At 60.8% G+C, this 12789-nt stretch overlaps 1 protein-coding gene across 1 annotated transcript in view; it reads right to left on the bottom strand.

The window, feature by feature from the left end:
- Positions 1 to 6: 6 nt before the first annotated feature.
- Positions 7 to 12789, bottom strand: part of BRPF1 (bromodomain and PHD finger containing 1) — a gene marked incomplete at its 3' end in the record, with an annotated part of 13602 nt that continues 819 nt past the window's right edge. The window contains exons 2-13 of the mRNA XM_025192976.1: positions 11047 to 12063; positions 7189 to 7345; positions 6720 to 6869; positions 6256 to 6402; positions 5010 to 5322; positions 3719 to 4033; positions 2927 to 3217; positions 2682 to 2829; positions 2277 to 2413; positions 2057 to 2175; positions 92 to 246; positions 7 to 16 (exon numbers count right to left, since the gene is read on the bottom strand). Coding sequence (XP_025048761.1) covers positions 7 to 16; positions 92 to 246; positions 2057 to 2175; positions 2277 to 2413; positions 2682 to 2829; positions 2927 to 3217; positions 3719 to 4033; positions 5010 to 5322; positions 6256 to 6402; positions 6720 to 6869; positions 7189 to 7345; positions 11047 to 12063 — 2959 coding nt within the window. The remainder of the gene's footprint in view (positions 17 to 91; positions 247 to 2056; positions 2176 to 2276; positions 2414 to 2681; positions 2830 to 2926; positions 3218 to 3718; positions 4034 to 5009; positions 5323 to 6255; positions 6403 to 6719; positions 6870 to 7188; positions 7346 to 11046; positions 12064 to 12789) is intronic.

A 12789-nucleotide genomic window follows, 5' to 3' on the forward strand; every position in this document is an offset into this window, starting at 1 on the left:
CCGGGGCAGCCACTGCCTGCGGGGAAAGGGGCGGCCCGGTCACGGCGCGGCCCCACCCCTGCCCCCGCGCGGCGCCCGGCCTCCTCCTTACCAGGTCCGCTTGTTGTCGAAGAAGAGGACCAGGTAGAGGTGCTCCCGCGCTTCCTGAGTCATCTGCTCGCCCAGCTTCAGCACCTCCAGGGGCGGCACGGGGATGGGGACGCCGTGGTGGAACATGCCCTCCCGCGGCATTTTGGGGTCGATGATCTGCCCGGGCGCGCAGCGGGGAGACAAAGCCAGGCTGGGGTGAGCGGGCGCGGGCCGGGGCCGGGGCCGGCCGCCCCAGCCCTGCCGGACAGCCGCGCAGCATCGTGCTCCCGCAGAAGCCCCGCTTTACACCACTACCGCTCGCAGGGGCTGGAGAGGTCTAGTCCAACCCCCTGCCTGAGGCAGGATCAGCCCTGTCCAAATCTTCCTATACAAGTACCGTCTAGACTCCTTGTAAAACTACCCTCGACCCTGACAGCAGACCTAACGCTTGCACCTGCCGCAGGTCAAGCAGGGACCCACGGCAGCCAACACCCCGCTTCTATCAAACGTCAATACACAGCCGAGGTCCCGCCCAGGGAGAGGCCGTGCCCCCGCTGCAGAGCAAGGCAACCCCCCAGTCTGTACCAATCGAACCATGGTATGGACTGACCCCAGATCTGGCATCAGTTTGACCCCAGGCACAGGGGCAAGACCCTCCAGCCAGGACCCTGTGGGGCTGGGCCCAGCAGTCCCAGCCCCAGCGCCCCTGGGGGAGGCTTAAAACCTCCGGCCACATGGAGCAGAGGATGGGGGAAGCCCAGAAGCCTGGGAAATCCCCACAGTAGAAGGAGATGCGGAGCGGAGCAGGGCCCTTTGTTCCAGACTGTTGCACTTGTAGCCCAGAAACACGGGATCGCTGGTTCAAGGCTCCCAGGGTAGCTCTGTGCTGCAGTCTCTGCCCATAAGAACGGATGGGCTGCTGTCCTGGGCCAAGCCACAGGTCCATCTAGCCCACGGCTGTATTGCAGCACCACGAAGCAGATGTTAAGAGCAACAGGATTCATACAGGGTCTACCAGACTGATCTGTTCCTGCCCTTACAGTTTCCTACCTTTAGAGGCCCAGGAAGGACCCAAATGGAGCCCGCAACCGTAGCTCTAATGGGTTGTTCCCACCACCCCGTCCAGCACAAGTCTGTCTGATCCTGATCTGACCCTGGTTGAACGGTCAGCTCTACAACCCTGTGCTCCACAAGTTAGCTACACGCTGTGTGCAGAGGAACGGCTGAAACCCGCTTCCTACGTTCACGTAAACAGGAAATCCCTACTGACCCGCCCACACTCTGCAGCCCTCTGTTGTATCCCGGGCTGGGAGGCCCGATCTCTCCCTGTCTAGAAGCCGTTCCAGACCCTGATCTTCCTTTCTGCCCCATTCTCAGTGCCCTGGTGTCTGTTAGGCAGCTGGGGGGAGCGTGGAGACGCAAGGTGTAGGAGCACTGGGGGCAGACCAGCGCTCCCTGTGCTGTGCTCGGTGATTCTCAGGTTCTGTTTGCCTGCTGGCAGCTGAGCCAGGCAGCAGCGGGCGCTCTCTCCATGGCACCAGGAATGCAGGAACAGGCAGTGCCTCCTGCAGGCCATCTATTCAGCAACAGCTGCCAGCCCCAGGGCAATCTCTGCTGTTAGCTGTGGGCCTTGTGCCACTCCCTTAATGAGACCATGTGCTTAGACCCCTGGCCAGTTGCATCCTACTTCACAGTGCCCGTGTCAGCATCCTGTGCTGTCTTGCCCTGACTGTGAGCATTCAGGGGCAGGCACTGGGGGCTACAGCTCCTGGCCCACTCCAGGTCGCTGGGGAGCAGAGCTCTAGTTTGCACACTGCAAGGGTCCAGGTGTGCAGGGAACTGGCAGTGCAGTGCTGCTGGAAAGGGAGTCCCTGTGCCCTATCCAACAGGTGACCAGGCAGTCTGGCTCCCTGTAGAGCCAGCACCTACACTGGATGGTTTGTGGCCGGGCCCCATACCTGGGTGGAGTAGTATGTGCCATACTCACCAATGCTGGGTATGACGGGTATCCCCGGCACTTGGCCCACACCAGGTCCAGGGCATCCAGAGAGGAGTCCTCGTCTTCTGACAACCACCCTGCCCCACGGCCAATGCTCTTCCGCACCACTGCACCAAAGGAGAGAGGAAGGGGGGGGAAGAGAGTCAGCACTGCCCCTCCCTGCCGCCGCAGGAGCTGGGATTGCTGTGCGAGAGCCCAAAACACTCACTGCTGTGCCCGACACCTCGCCCGGTGCCGACAGAGTAGGACTCATTCTCCGTCCCAGACGTGTCCTCGCTGCTGTCCTCTGGGAAGTTCACACGGGAGAAGGAGGGCTTCCCTCTGCCCTGCTTGGAGGGTGTGGTGCTGTGGGGGAGGGAGCGAGCAGTTAGCGGGCTGCTCAGAGCCGTGTAGGCGCTGGCTTCCTGCTCCAGCTGCAGTCAGCACCCTTGGGGAGAGGAAGATCCTTCTCCCATGTCATGTGAGAAGGGGGAGTAGGCTGCATGGCACCCCACAGCACTGCAGCCTCTGGAGGGGCAATGCTTGAGGGAGCTACCAGAGGCTGCAGGAGCCCACGCCCTGGGGGAGCTCTAGGCCAGGTGGGAGGCTGCCTGGCCGTGCCAAAGTGCCGCACCTGGTGCGATCGGAGGCCGCGCTGCTACTGCTGCTGCTGCTGGATTCTGAGTCAGAGCTGCTTCGGGGCAGGTTGCAGTCATTGCGGTACACCAGGAAGCTCTTCTTCACGGGTTGGTTTCCGCTGCTGAAGCAGTTGGCAGGCAGGGCTGCAGCAGACAGGCAGAGGGGCAGCGTGAGCTATGCCTGGCCCCCAGTCCTGACCCCCACAACAGACTCCCACAGGGCCAGGGCTGCCACACTCACCCATGGGAGGCTCCTCAGCAGATTTATCACTGTCGCTGTCCGAGCTGGAGCTCTGGTGCGGGCTCTTTCTTACCCTCTTCCGCTGCCGCTGTGACCCTCCCATTATTGGGAGCTGCGGGGGGCCGATAGGGCTGCTCCCATGTCCGGGGACCAGCTGGCTCTCCCGATTCTTGGGAGGGCGCCCTGGCCGCTTTGGGGGTCCTGCAGTTTTGGGGTTCTTCTTGGAGAAGAGCACAGAAGTTCTACGGCCAACTTCATGCGCTGGGGTGGAGGAGGAGTTGGGGCCCAGGCCTAAAACAGAGGTGGGGGGGAAGCAGGTGTCAAGCCCACCTGAGCCCGACATACAGAAAGGAGGGCCAGCCCTGGGACTTCTCCTCCGGAGAGCTGCCTTGCGGGGTTCTCACTCTGGTGTGGCTGGGTTCTGTTTTGGCAGGTGCAGCTTCAGCTGCTCCCTTGTTTTCCCAGGCAGCGAGTCCCACGCAAGCCAAGAGAGCAAAACCAGTAGCAACGGCTTGCACTGATTCTGCTCTGCCACTACGCTTGAGAGGAGGGGACCTCAGCTGCACTCCAGAGAGAAGTGGGGACCCACTGCAGCCTCTCCTGTTGGAGGGGACCAGGCTACTCCAGGCCAGACTTCAAGCATGCTGGCTGTGACCCCCACTCTCTGCAGGGAGCTGCCCTGCCCCCTCTTTTGCTGCAGGGACACGGCAGGGGGAGCCTCTCCACTCCACGCCCCTATTCACACATCAGCCCCCAACTCTGTTGGGGCTTGGGCCCCCATGCAGCCACTACCTTTGCCAGTTTCCTGGCTGCTGCTCTCCTCAGCTGCGCTGTCGGTCTGTGTGTCCTTCTCACAGGGGTTGTGGGGCTGCAGGATGCCCCTGGCAGAGCCCCCGTGCCTATCCATCACCTCCCGGCCCAGCTCCCGTGGGTGTGCGAGCTTCCGGCGCAGGATGGTGATCTCCTTCTTGATCATCTTGGCTCGGCGGGAGCGCCCAATGCTCTGCTTCCCTGTGTTGACCTCATCCAGCCGCTCCAGCAAGATCTTCAGTTGCTCCTCCAAGGGCAGGTGCTTCTGGTTCTCTGTCAGCAGCAGCCGTGCATCCTCTGGGGGCAGAGAGAGGCACATGGGTGAGAGGCATGGAGCTCTCCTGGTCCCACAAGAGGATGGATGAAAAGCACAGGGGCAGCACAACATTGGTGGGGCCAGCAGCATGCTTCCACCTGGCACCAGGGAGTGACAAGAACAGGGCACTGGGGTGCAGCAGAGAGGAAGTCAGCACAGCCTGGACAATTGCGGGGCAGGGAAAGGATAGTCCCCTCCCAGGCACAAGGACATCCCCACACCCTTAGTCCCTGCTCAGCTCCTGGCCTCTCCACCCCACTGGGCTGCCAGACTGTCGCAGGGCAGGGATGAACCTGGGCAGACAAGATCATCTCTCTCAACCAGGGGTTCTGCTCCACACACTCACTGCAGGCTACAAGAGATGCCGGGACCACAGTCAGGGACTGGAGGGAAGAGATGCCTGGCCAAGGGGCACATAGCAGCAGCTGTCCATGGGCAGGAACCACCCCGCAGCACGCGGGTGAATGAGAAGGGGCTTGTGTTCCAGCCAGAGAGAGAATCTACCCAGGGGCACAACACTACACTGACCCGTCCCCCGGGGGGGACCATGGCAGGGAAGTCCAGCTCTCAAGCGCCTGTTTCACTTCTTTCAGGCAACACTGTGCAGTCAGGCAGCAAGGGCACCCCCCCCCACCCAGCCTGGCAGCTCACCACACACTGCCAACAGGGACAATGCTGAGGATTGGTTGGGGGGGAAACTCAGGCCACTGCAGGGCCAGAAGCTGCCCAGAACAGCTCTCTGGCCCCAACTGGAAATGCAGCACTGCCCCATGCTGCTGTACAACAGCCTCAGTGGGAGCAGTGCAAGGAAGAGACCCCACCAGAAGGATGGGGGTGGTGGACAACACATGTTCAGGACTGTTTCTGCCCTGCCCAGGCCCCCAACAATCTTTTAAAACCCCAGCTCTAACTCCTGGGTCAACCCTTTGATCCCCAGGACTGGGAGTTGGTACCCACCATCCTCGATGCCCATGCACTGAGCATCGTCCACAGGCATGCAGTGAGGGAAGTGCATGCCTGTCTCAAAGTCGATGCCCATCTTGTCTGCCTGGCGGCGAGCCTGGCGCAACACAGCACCCCCCTGCTCTCGCAGCCGGATGGCCGCCCGGTAGAAGATGGTGTCCTTGGCATTGTACTTCAGGCAGTTATTGATGATGAGGTTGAAGTCCTCCTCGAAATCATCGAAGTTCAGGTAGCGATAGGCCTCCAGGTTCTGTTTCATAGTTTGGAAGTCCATCGGCTTCTTGATGTGGTCCAGGTAGTCTGGGACCTGCAAAGGAAGGCACCAGAGCTCAGAGGCAGGAGCCCCACCTCGTGACCACCTGCTCTAAGAAAGTGGCTGTTAGAGGCTCTGCTCACTGGTGCTCCATCCCAAACGCGCCTCCTGCCCTGCGTGACCAGAGGGAATGGCAAAGCCCCAGAGCTCCTGGATCTTGGATCTGGCTCCGCACTCTGCCTGAGTGCTGCAGCTCACAGAAACGCAAGGCAGAGCAATGTGGAAGTGCCCCCAACCCCAGCATGTTCCTGACCCAGCTGGGTCCTCCGGCCTGCAGGCCACAGCATCCAGAATTAATTCCCCGGGGCAGAGCAGCAGTTTGCTTCCATTCCTGGGATGGCGGAGGCGTGGGGGTGACACACAAACCAACGAGGTGGAGCCGGCAGCAGCGCAGGCAGGGACGCCCTGACACTGCTGCAGCACCTGGGCCCAGACTAGCAGCCGCTGGCTGTGCACAGTTCCCCCCAAGTGGACTGTAACCCACAGCCTTGAGCCACGCTTCCCACTGGGCCGGGGGCTGCTCGGAGGCCAGACGCTGTTGCATCCATTCCCGGCTCCACCAGCGGTGCACCTGAGGGGCAGTGCGAAGCATGACATTTGCCGGCTGCCAGCATCTGCCATTCCCGGCAGGAAATCCCGCTCCCCCAGCCTGGCCTGCCGCATGCTGAGATCACCGACGTGCACAAAGAGCACGGAGCCTTTCAGCTCTCTGTCAGCAGCAGCCGCCAGCCCGCAGGGTGTGAGCCACAGCCAAGCTCAGCCCGGTCAGCAGGGCAGCATCTCTGCCCTGCATCCCCTCAACAACCGCCACTGGGACAAGCTGGCCTGCTCCCAGCTGCCCCCCGGCCACGCCAGCGGTCTGGGTGCCCGTGCACGAGCCCGGGTCGAGTGCGAGTGAAGCAGAAAGCTGGGGGAGGGGGTTCTTACTTCGTAGAGTTCTGTTACCTCAGACAGAGGGACCGGCTCGCTGAAGATGTTGCCCGTGTCCTTCTCCTGCAGCTGCTCCAGAGTCTTGCGGAGGAGGATGAGGAAAGGGGTCAGCTGCATTTCCAGTGCCACCTGCTGGACCTTGATCTGGAACACACAGACACGGTGCCTCTGAGCCGGGAGCTTTTGCTCCCATGCATGGCGCCTGTCCTGGCCAGGCATCCAGGGCCACAGGCCCCACAGACCCACGCAGGAAGAAGCAGCCACTGCAGACGTCACCCTGCCCACACAATAGCCACACACAGGGGCCTTGGCACCAGCAGAACTGGTTCCAGCTCTGCCTGGTGCTGCCCTGGGAAATGGAGGCAATGTCTCCCCCAGCCCCATGCCCCACATGCAGGGCACAGCACAGCGAGCAGAGGGGCTGAGGGTGATGGTCCCCCAGGAGGGCTCGCAGTCCTTACCGTCTCTCTCTTGAGCTTCTCTCTCTTGCGGATCAGTTCCACCAGCAGGCGTGCGCGCTCCAGGTCATGGCGGAGGCGCTGCCAGGATTTCAGCTGCTCCTTGAGGGCCCAGTTCTTATCCTCAGTGTCTCTCTGCAGGAACAGCAGAGGCTATGGGATGGGTAGGGACACAGCCCCCCCATGTCAACAAGCTGGGACAAAGGGTGCGGGGGGGCTTGACGCGCCATTTCCACCAGGGTTCACGTTTCATTACTGACAGCCCCGTCTGGGTGCTCACATCTGCCGCCCCCCCCACAGGCTTTGGCAGGGGTCACTGCCTGCCAAGTCTGTGATGCCAAGGGCGGTAGAGGCTGCTGGAGCAGCAGTGGCAGACACCCAGGGCTGTCCTTCCCACGTGAAACTCCAGGCACCACATGCAGCAAATGCTCTGCGCCCCGGGCTGCCTCCTCACCAGGCAGGAAGCCCCTACCTGATCGCAGTTCCTTTGAGACTGCAAGTGTGTCTGGAGCCGGCGCAGCAGAGGGACCCCATTGCGGGACTGCCTCTTCAGCGTCCAGTAGCTGTGAAGCCTCTGCATGAACTGGCTCTTCCTCTGGATGGTTAAGCGGTTGGTGATCTTACTGAGCCTGAGGGAAATGAGAAAACGCATGCAGTCAGCCACAGCAGAGTCTGAGCTGCCAAAGGTACTACTGGCAGGCCCTGCACTGCTGCTCTATGTGGCTACAGGGACTGCTGCAATGCCAGGCGAGCTGGCGGCACAGGAGAGCCTCAGAAAGGCAGGGGCTCCCCTCTTGCTTCTCTGGAGGTGGGGCAGATGCCACATGAGCTCAGAGGGCCGGTTACCCTCTTCCCCACAAACCCCCCCCGGGGGACCAGGCGGGGGATGGTGCACGAGAGTAACAAAGCAGCCAGGCATCCAGCAGCCTTGAATCACACGCGTCACGGTAGTGCCCGGGCCTGCTGCTGGGTTCAGACAAGGCGCCCCTCGGGCGAGCCTGCAGCGTACAGTCAGCGAGCATGAGCTGACCAGCAGCAGGGAGGCAGCAGGACTCTCCTCCACAGCAGTGCTGTTGCAGCCACACCAGGCACTCTGGCGGGCAGGGAAGTGAATACAACAGAGAGCAAACATTGTTATGCACATGTGGGGGAGGCATTTAGGAGGGCAACCAGCCAAGTGGGTGAGAGAGAGGGCAGGACACTGGTACAGGGGACACCCAGGGGGGAGCTGAGCTGGGGAGGTGCAGGGAAAGGGCTGGAGCAAACAGCCCGCAGCACAGGGCAGAGACCACCCAGCACAAACTGCAGGTAATTCAGCCTGGCCAAAGGTCCCTGCTGCAGCTGCTTCTAGTCTCTGCGGCTCCTCCCTCAGGGATGTGGGAGTTGGGCAATGAGCAGGGCAGGGAGAGAAGGAGGTTCCTGGGAGGCGTGTGCTCTGCCTCTGGGGCCAGCCAACGCCTGCTGCACAGGCCCATACATGATCCTCACCACACCCAGCCCACGGGTGCACCTGCCAGGGCTGCCTTCTGTTGCCACAGACATGCAGGCAGCACTTAAAGCCAGCCCCAATTAGCAGCGTCTCAGGCTGCTCTGCATGCTCCAGACTGTAGCACACTTAGGGAACTGGCAGGCAGGTCCCCTGGGAGGCAAGTCAGAGAGGTAAAGCAGTCCAGGAGAGCTGGCTGGATTTCAAGGAGGCCCTCTGAAGGGCACAGGAGCAAGCTACCCCAATGCAATGGAACAACAGGAGGGCAAAGGAGGCCAGCCTGGCTAGGCTCTCTTCAATCTCCAGTGAGCTGAAGCTCACAGAGGAAGCCTACAGAACTTGGTCACAGCACTAGGGAAGAGTACAAGAGCACTGCATGGGCGGGCAGGGAGAAATTTAGGAAGGTCAAGGCATGATTTGAGATGCAACTGGCAAGGGCTTTAAAAGGCAATAGAAACAGGTCCACATGTCAAGAGGAAGAGGAAGAGCAGAGAAATTGCAGGCTCCCTATGGAATGCAGAAGGCAATCTAGCTATGGAGGATGCAGAGAAGGCTGAAGCATCTAATGCCAGTTTTCCTTGACATTTCACAGATAGGGGCAGCTACCAGATGATGGGTGCCATTGGCAGCAAAGATAGGGAAGGGGACAAATAGCCTTGAGTAGAACAGGTTAGGGATTACTTAGAGAAGTTAGGTGCTTTCAAGTTGGCAGGGCTGGGTGGGATGCACCCAAAGGTACTGAAGGAACTGGCTGAGGTAATGTCAGAGTCATTAGCTCTCCTCTTTGAGAACTCGGGGAGGTTGGGTGAGGTCCCAGACCACTGGAAAAAGGCACATACAGTGCCCACCTTTAAGAAGGGAAAGGAGGAGGATCTGGGGAACTACAGACCAGCCAGCCTGACCTCAATATCTGCAAAGCTCATGAAGCAGGTCCTCAAGAACTCTATCGTGAAGCACCTAGAGGAGAACCAGGTGATTGGGAACAGCCTGTCTGAGTTCACCAAAAGCAAGCTGTGCCTGACCAACCCTAATTCCTTCTATGATAAAGTGACAGGCTCTGTGGACAGGGGAGAGCACCGGATATGATATACCTTGACTTCAGCAAGGCTTCTGACACCATCTCCCATGACAGTCCCATCAACAAGCAGCAGCGGAGGAAAGTGAGGCTGGAGATGAGGAGGACCGTTCTGACGCCGAGGGCGGGCAGGCGCTGGAACAGGCTGCCTAGAGACACCGTGGAATCTCCATCTTTGGAAGTTTCCCAGGGCAGGCCGGACAGACATGGGGCCGGGATGGTTTAGTTAGGGAGGACCCTGCCTGGAGCAGGGGCTGGACTAGTTGCCCTTGCGAGGCCCCTTTCAGCCCAGCTTTCCCATGATCCTGCCATCTAGCAAGGCAGACCAGCATGCATGCAGCTCATCAGCATGTCACACAGCAGCAAAGCCTGCAGGAAAGGAGGCTGCAGACCAGCAACAGAACACGAGGCCAGCTGAGCTGGGAGAGGCTGCAACACAGCCAGAGACCTGTCGCCACTGTACGCCATGCCCCAGCCCTGCTGCTGAGCAGCCTTCATCTCTGGGAAGCAAGCCCCACATTTCTGCCCAGGGACTGGACCTAGGCTCAAAGGCCCAGCCCTGCCCAGCCCCGAGCACATGCTCTGTGGAAGAGACATGCTGCCATGAGGCAGACAGGCCAGAAGCACCATGGTCACTTCCTGGGCTCGGCTCCTCTGTGCTCCCCGTCTTGCTACCCCAGACGAGGGAGCGTGCAACAAACCGAAGGGGGACAAGATCACACTCAAAGGAGCCAGCCAGCAGTATTGCCGCAGTGTCTCCTGAGGCCGGGAACTCACCAGGCTCCAAAGGGGCTGCTGTATGCTCAGGGCTAACGACCACCCAGAGCTCTCACAGTCCATGCTTACACATCTCGACAAGGACAAAAACGTCCCACGCCAGGGCTTAGGCCAGAGCCTGTGTACAGGAGACCGCAGGAGATCTAACATTGAATTACTCCCCAGCTGCTCCTGTTCCCCTCTCAGAAACACGGGGCTGGGCAGGATGGGCCTCCAGTCTAGTTCTCCCTCACTGCGACTCTCGTGTTCCCCAGCAGCTGCCCTAGCCCCGCAGGTGATCAAACCTAGGACACTGGGTCCCACAAACTGCACGGATATCAGAGGGCTGGCTGGGACTCAGCAGGAGGCAGCTGACTGGGGCCAGCACAGATGGTGAGAAGTGCAGGCATGAGCTGGGGTTTCCCAGGAGCGAGCCAGGTTCCAGCCGCGCTCAAGAAGGGAGGTTCAGACAGGGCTGGGAACCCTGACCTCTGGGGCTGGGATGAAAAGACAGCTGGAGGAGAGCGTCAGCTCAGTCCCAGCCTGGCCAGCTCGGCCAGACCGCAGTCACCGGCAAAGAAGTCTCAGTTACGAAGCCCCCACCTCTCCACAGAGGCAAAGGGGAAACTAGCCTGACAGCTAACAGCTCCCCCTCTCTGGCAACAGCTTGTTCCTGTGTCCCTGAGATCGGTATAACAGGAAAGAAGCCCTGGGAACCCCCAGCTGCTTCCTGGCACATCCAGCTGGGCTCGCTCTCTGCCGCTGGTCTAACGGCACCAACTTCCTGCCTCTTCCAGGCCAGCTACCTCCATGACACCACAGCACAGCGCAGAGCAGAGGCGTAGGCCCCTGAGCTCTTACCCAAGAACAAAGCCAGCAGGGGCTTGCTAAGGTAGGTGGTGGGGAGGAGGGGAGAGGCAGTGCTGGGGACAGTGAGGCCGCCTGTAAGCGAGGGCCACACCTGAGCTACAAGCAGTAAGGCAGAGGGTGGAGAGGGAGGTACCTGGCCGTACCTGTGCGGGGGGATGCAGGGCACGGAAACCACCGGTGCTGCTGCTCGCTTCTCGGCCAGGATCTTCCTTGCCTTCTTCATTTTGATCCTGGACTTGGCCTTTGCCTTCTTCACCTTCTCCGAACTCCAGCCTTTGCCCTCTTCTTCCTCCTCCTCGTCTTCCTCCTCCCCTTCACTGTGAGAGAGGGCAGGGAGCCGGCGCATGGAGCCCGGGGGCGTGTGAATGTCGCAGTAGGCTGTCTTGCGCACACTGAAGGAGGTGCCGTTTGCTCCCGTCTCGCGGACAGGCTCCATCTTCATGTAGAGTCCAGCCTGCTGGGCACAGGTCACGTGGAAGGCAGTGTAGCAGTTGGCCTTGTGACACTGGATGCAGGCCCCGGAGCCACGCTGCTTACAGATGTAGCAGGTCAGCTTCCAGCGGGCTGGGGGGATGTGCTCGATGCTGTCGATGGGCTCTAGAAACACCGTGTTGGCAAAGCACACCTCCGGGATCCAGAGGGCACAGACCACGTGTGCCCAGCGCCCATCGTCCGTCTGTTTGAAAGCTCCACCCTTGTTGGGGCAGAGGGCACAGTCCACAGCCCGGGAGGGTGACTGCAGGCACCTCCTGCACAGCCACTGGCCCTCGGGGATGTAGGGCACGCCATAGCACTCCTGGTGAACAGCCAGGTTGCACATGTCGCAGAAGAGGATGACGTTGCTGTTCTGACACTCCCCGTCGTTGCAGATACAGCAGACTGCGTCCTCGTCAACCAGCGCGTTGGGGTCCCCCTTGTTGTGGCTCTCAAAGTAGGACTCCTTCTCCAGCCGGTCCATCAGGTACTCAAAGATCTCCTGGGGGATGGGGCTCACACCCTCCGTCTTCCGCCGCTCATTCATGATGTCCAGCCAGATGTAATCCTCCTCATCCATGTCATACTCCACCTCCTCATCCAGCTCCTCGGCTGACTTCTCAATGTACCTCAAAGAGAAGGGGAGAGGGAATGAGCACCCAGCATGGGTGCAGGCCCACGCAGCCAACCTCAGGGAGGGAGGGGAGAGGTTAGACCAGGGGAGTTTTGCTGTGGCAGCCACAAAGCAGCTGTGACCCAGGAAGAGCAGGGATGGAGAAGGGACCCGGGAAGCAGGGTGCGCTGCAGCTCGCACCCATTCTCCAGCACCCACCAGAGTGGCGGCACAACGCGGCACCGCCGCCTGAGCTGGACTACACAGCGCTCCCCGAGCTGCGAGGGAGGGAGCACGGGGCACTCGCTGATACAAGACAACCGTGGGGAACCTGCGCGAGCCCCGCGGTTGCTGCTCTGCGGCCACTGCTCAGTTTCACGGCACGGCAGTGCCAGGTTCCTGCGTCCTGGCGCTTGTGCAGCAGGTGTCCCTGGCACTCGGGAGGACAAAGGAGGTGCTCCCGTGTACGGCCAGGCAGAGGCAGCTGCCTCTGCTCCTCCCCTGCCAGCCGTGGGTGGAGAGCATTATTTGTGTTGTTATTTTATTTATTTATTTACTTATTCACAAAGTCTGAGCTCGTGGTGCCTTGCCCAGCCGCAGCAGCAGCCAGCACGCACAGACACGTGGCTGGGGAGGCATCTGCTACAGCCAGCAGCACCGGAGCAGCGCCGACATCGTGCTCTGCAGCGGACACGGCAGGGCCCGGGGAGCTGTGCAAGCGCTCCCGCCAGCTCGCAGCGCTGACCTCCACGAGGTGCTGAGGCAGCTCACCCGCTCGGCCACGGCCAGTCATCTCTGG

The sequence above is a fragment of the Alligator sinensis genome, unplaced genomic scaffold (genome assembly GCF_000455745.1).
Source record: "Alligator sinensis unplaced genomic scaffold, ASM45574v1 scaffold469_2, whole genome shotgun sequence".
NCBI lineage: Eukaryota > Metazoa > Chordata > Crocodylia > Alligatoridae > Alligator > Alligator sinensis.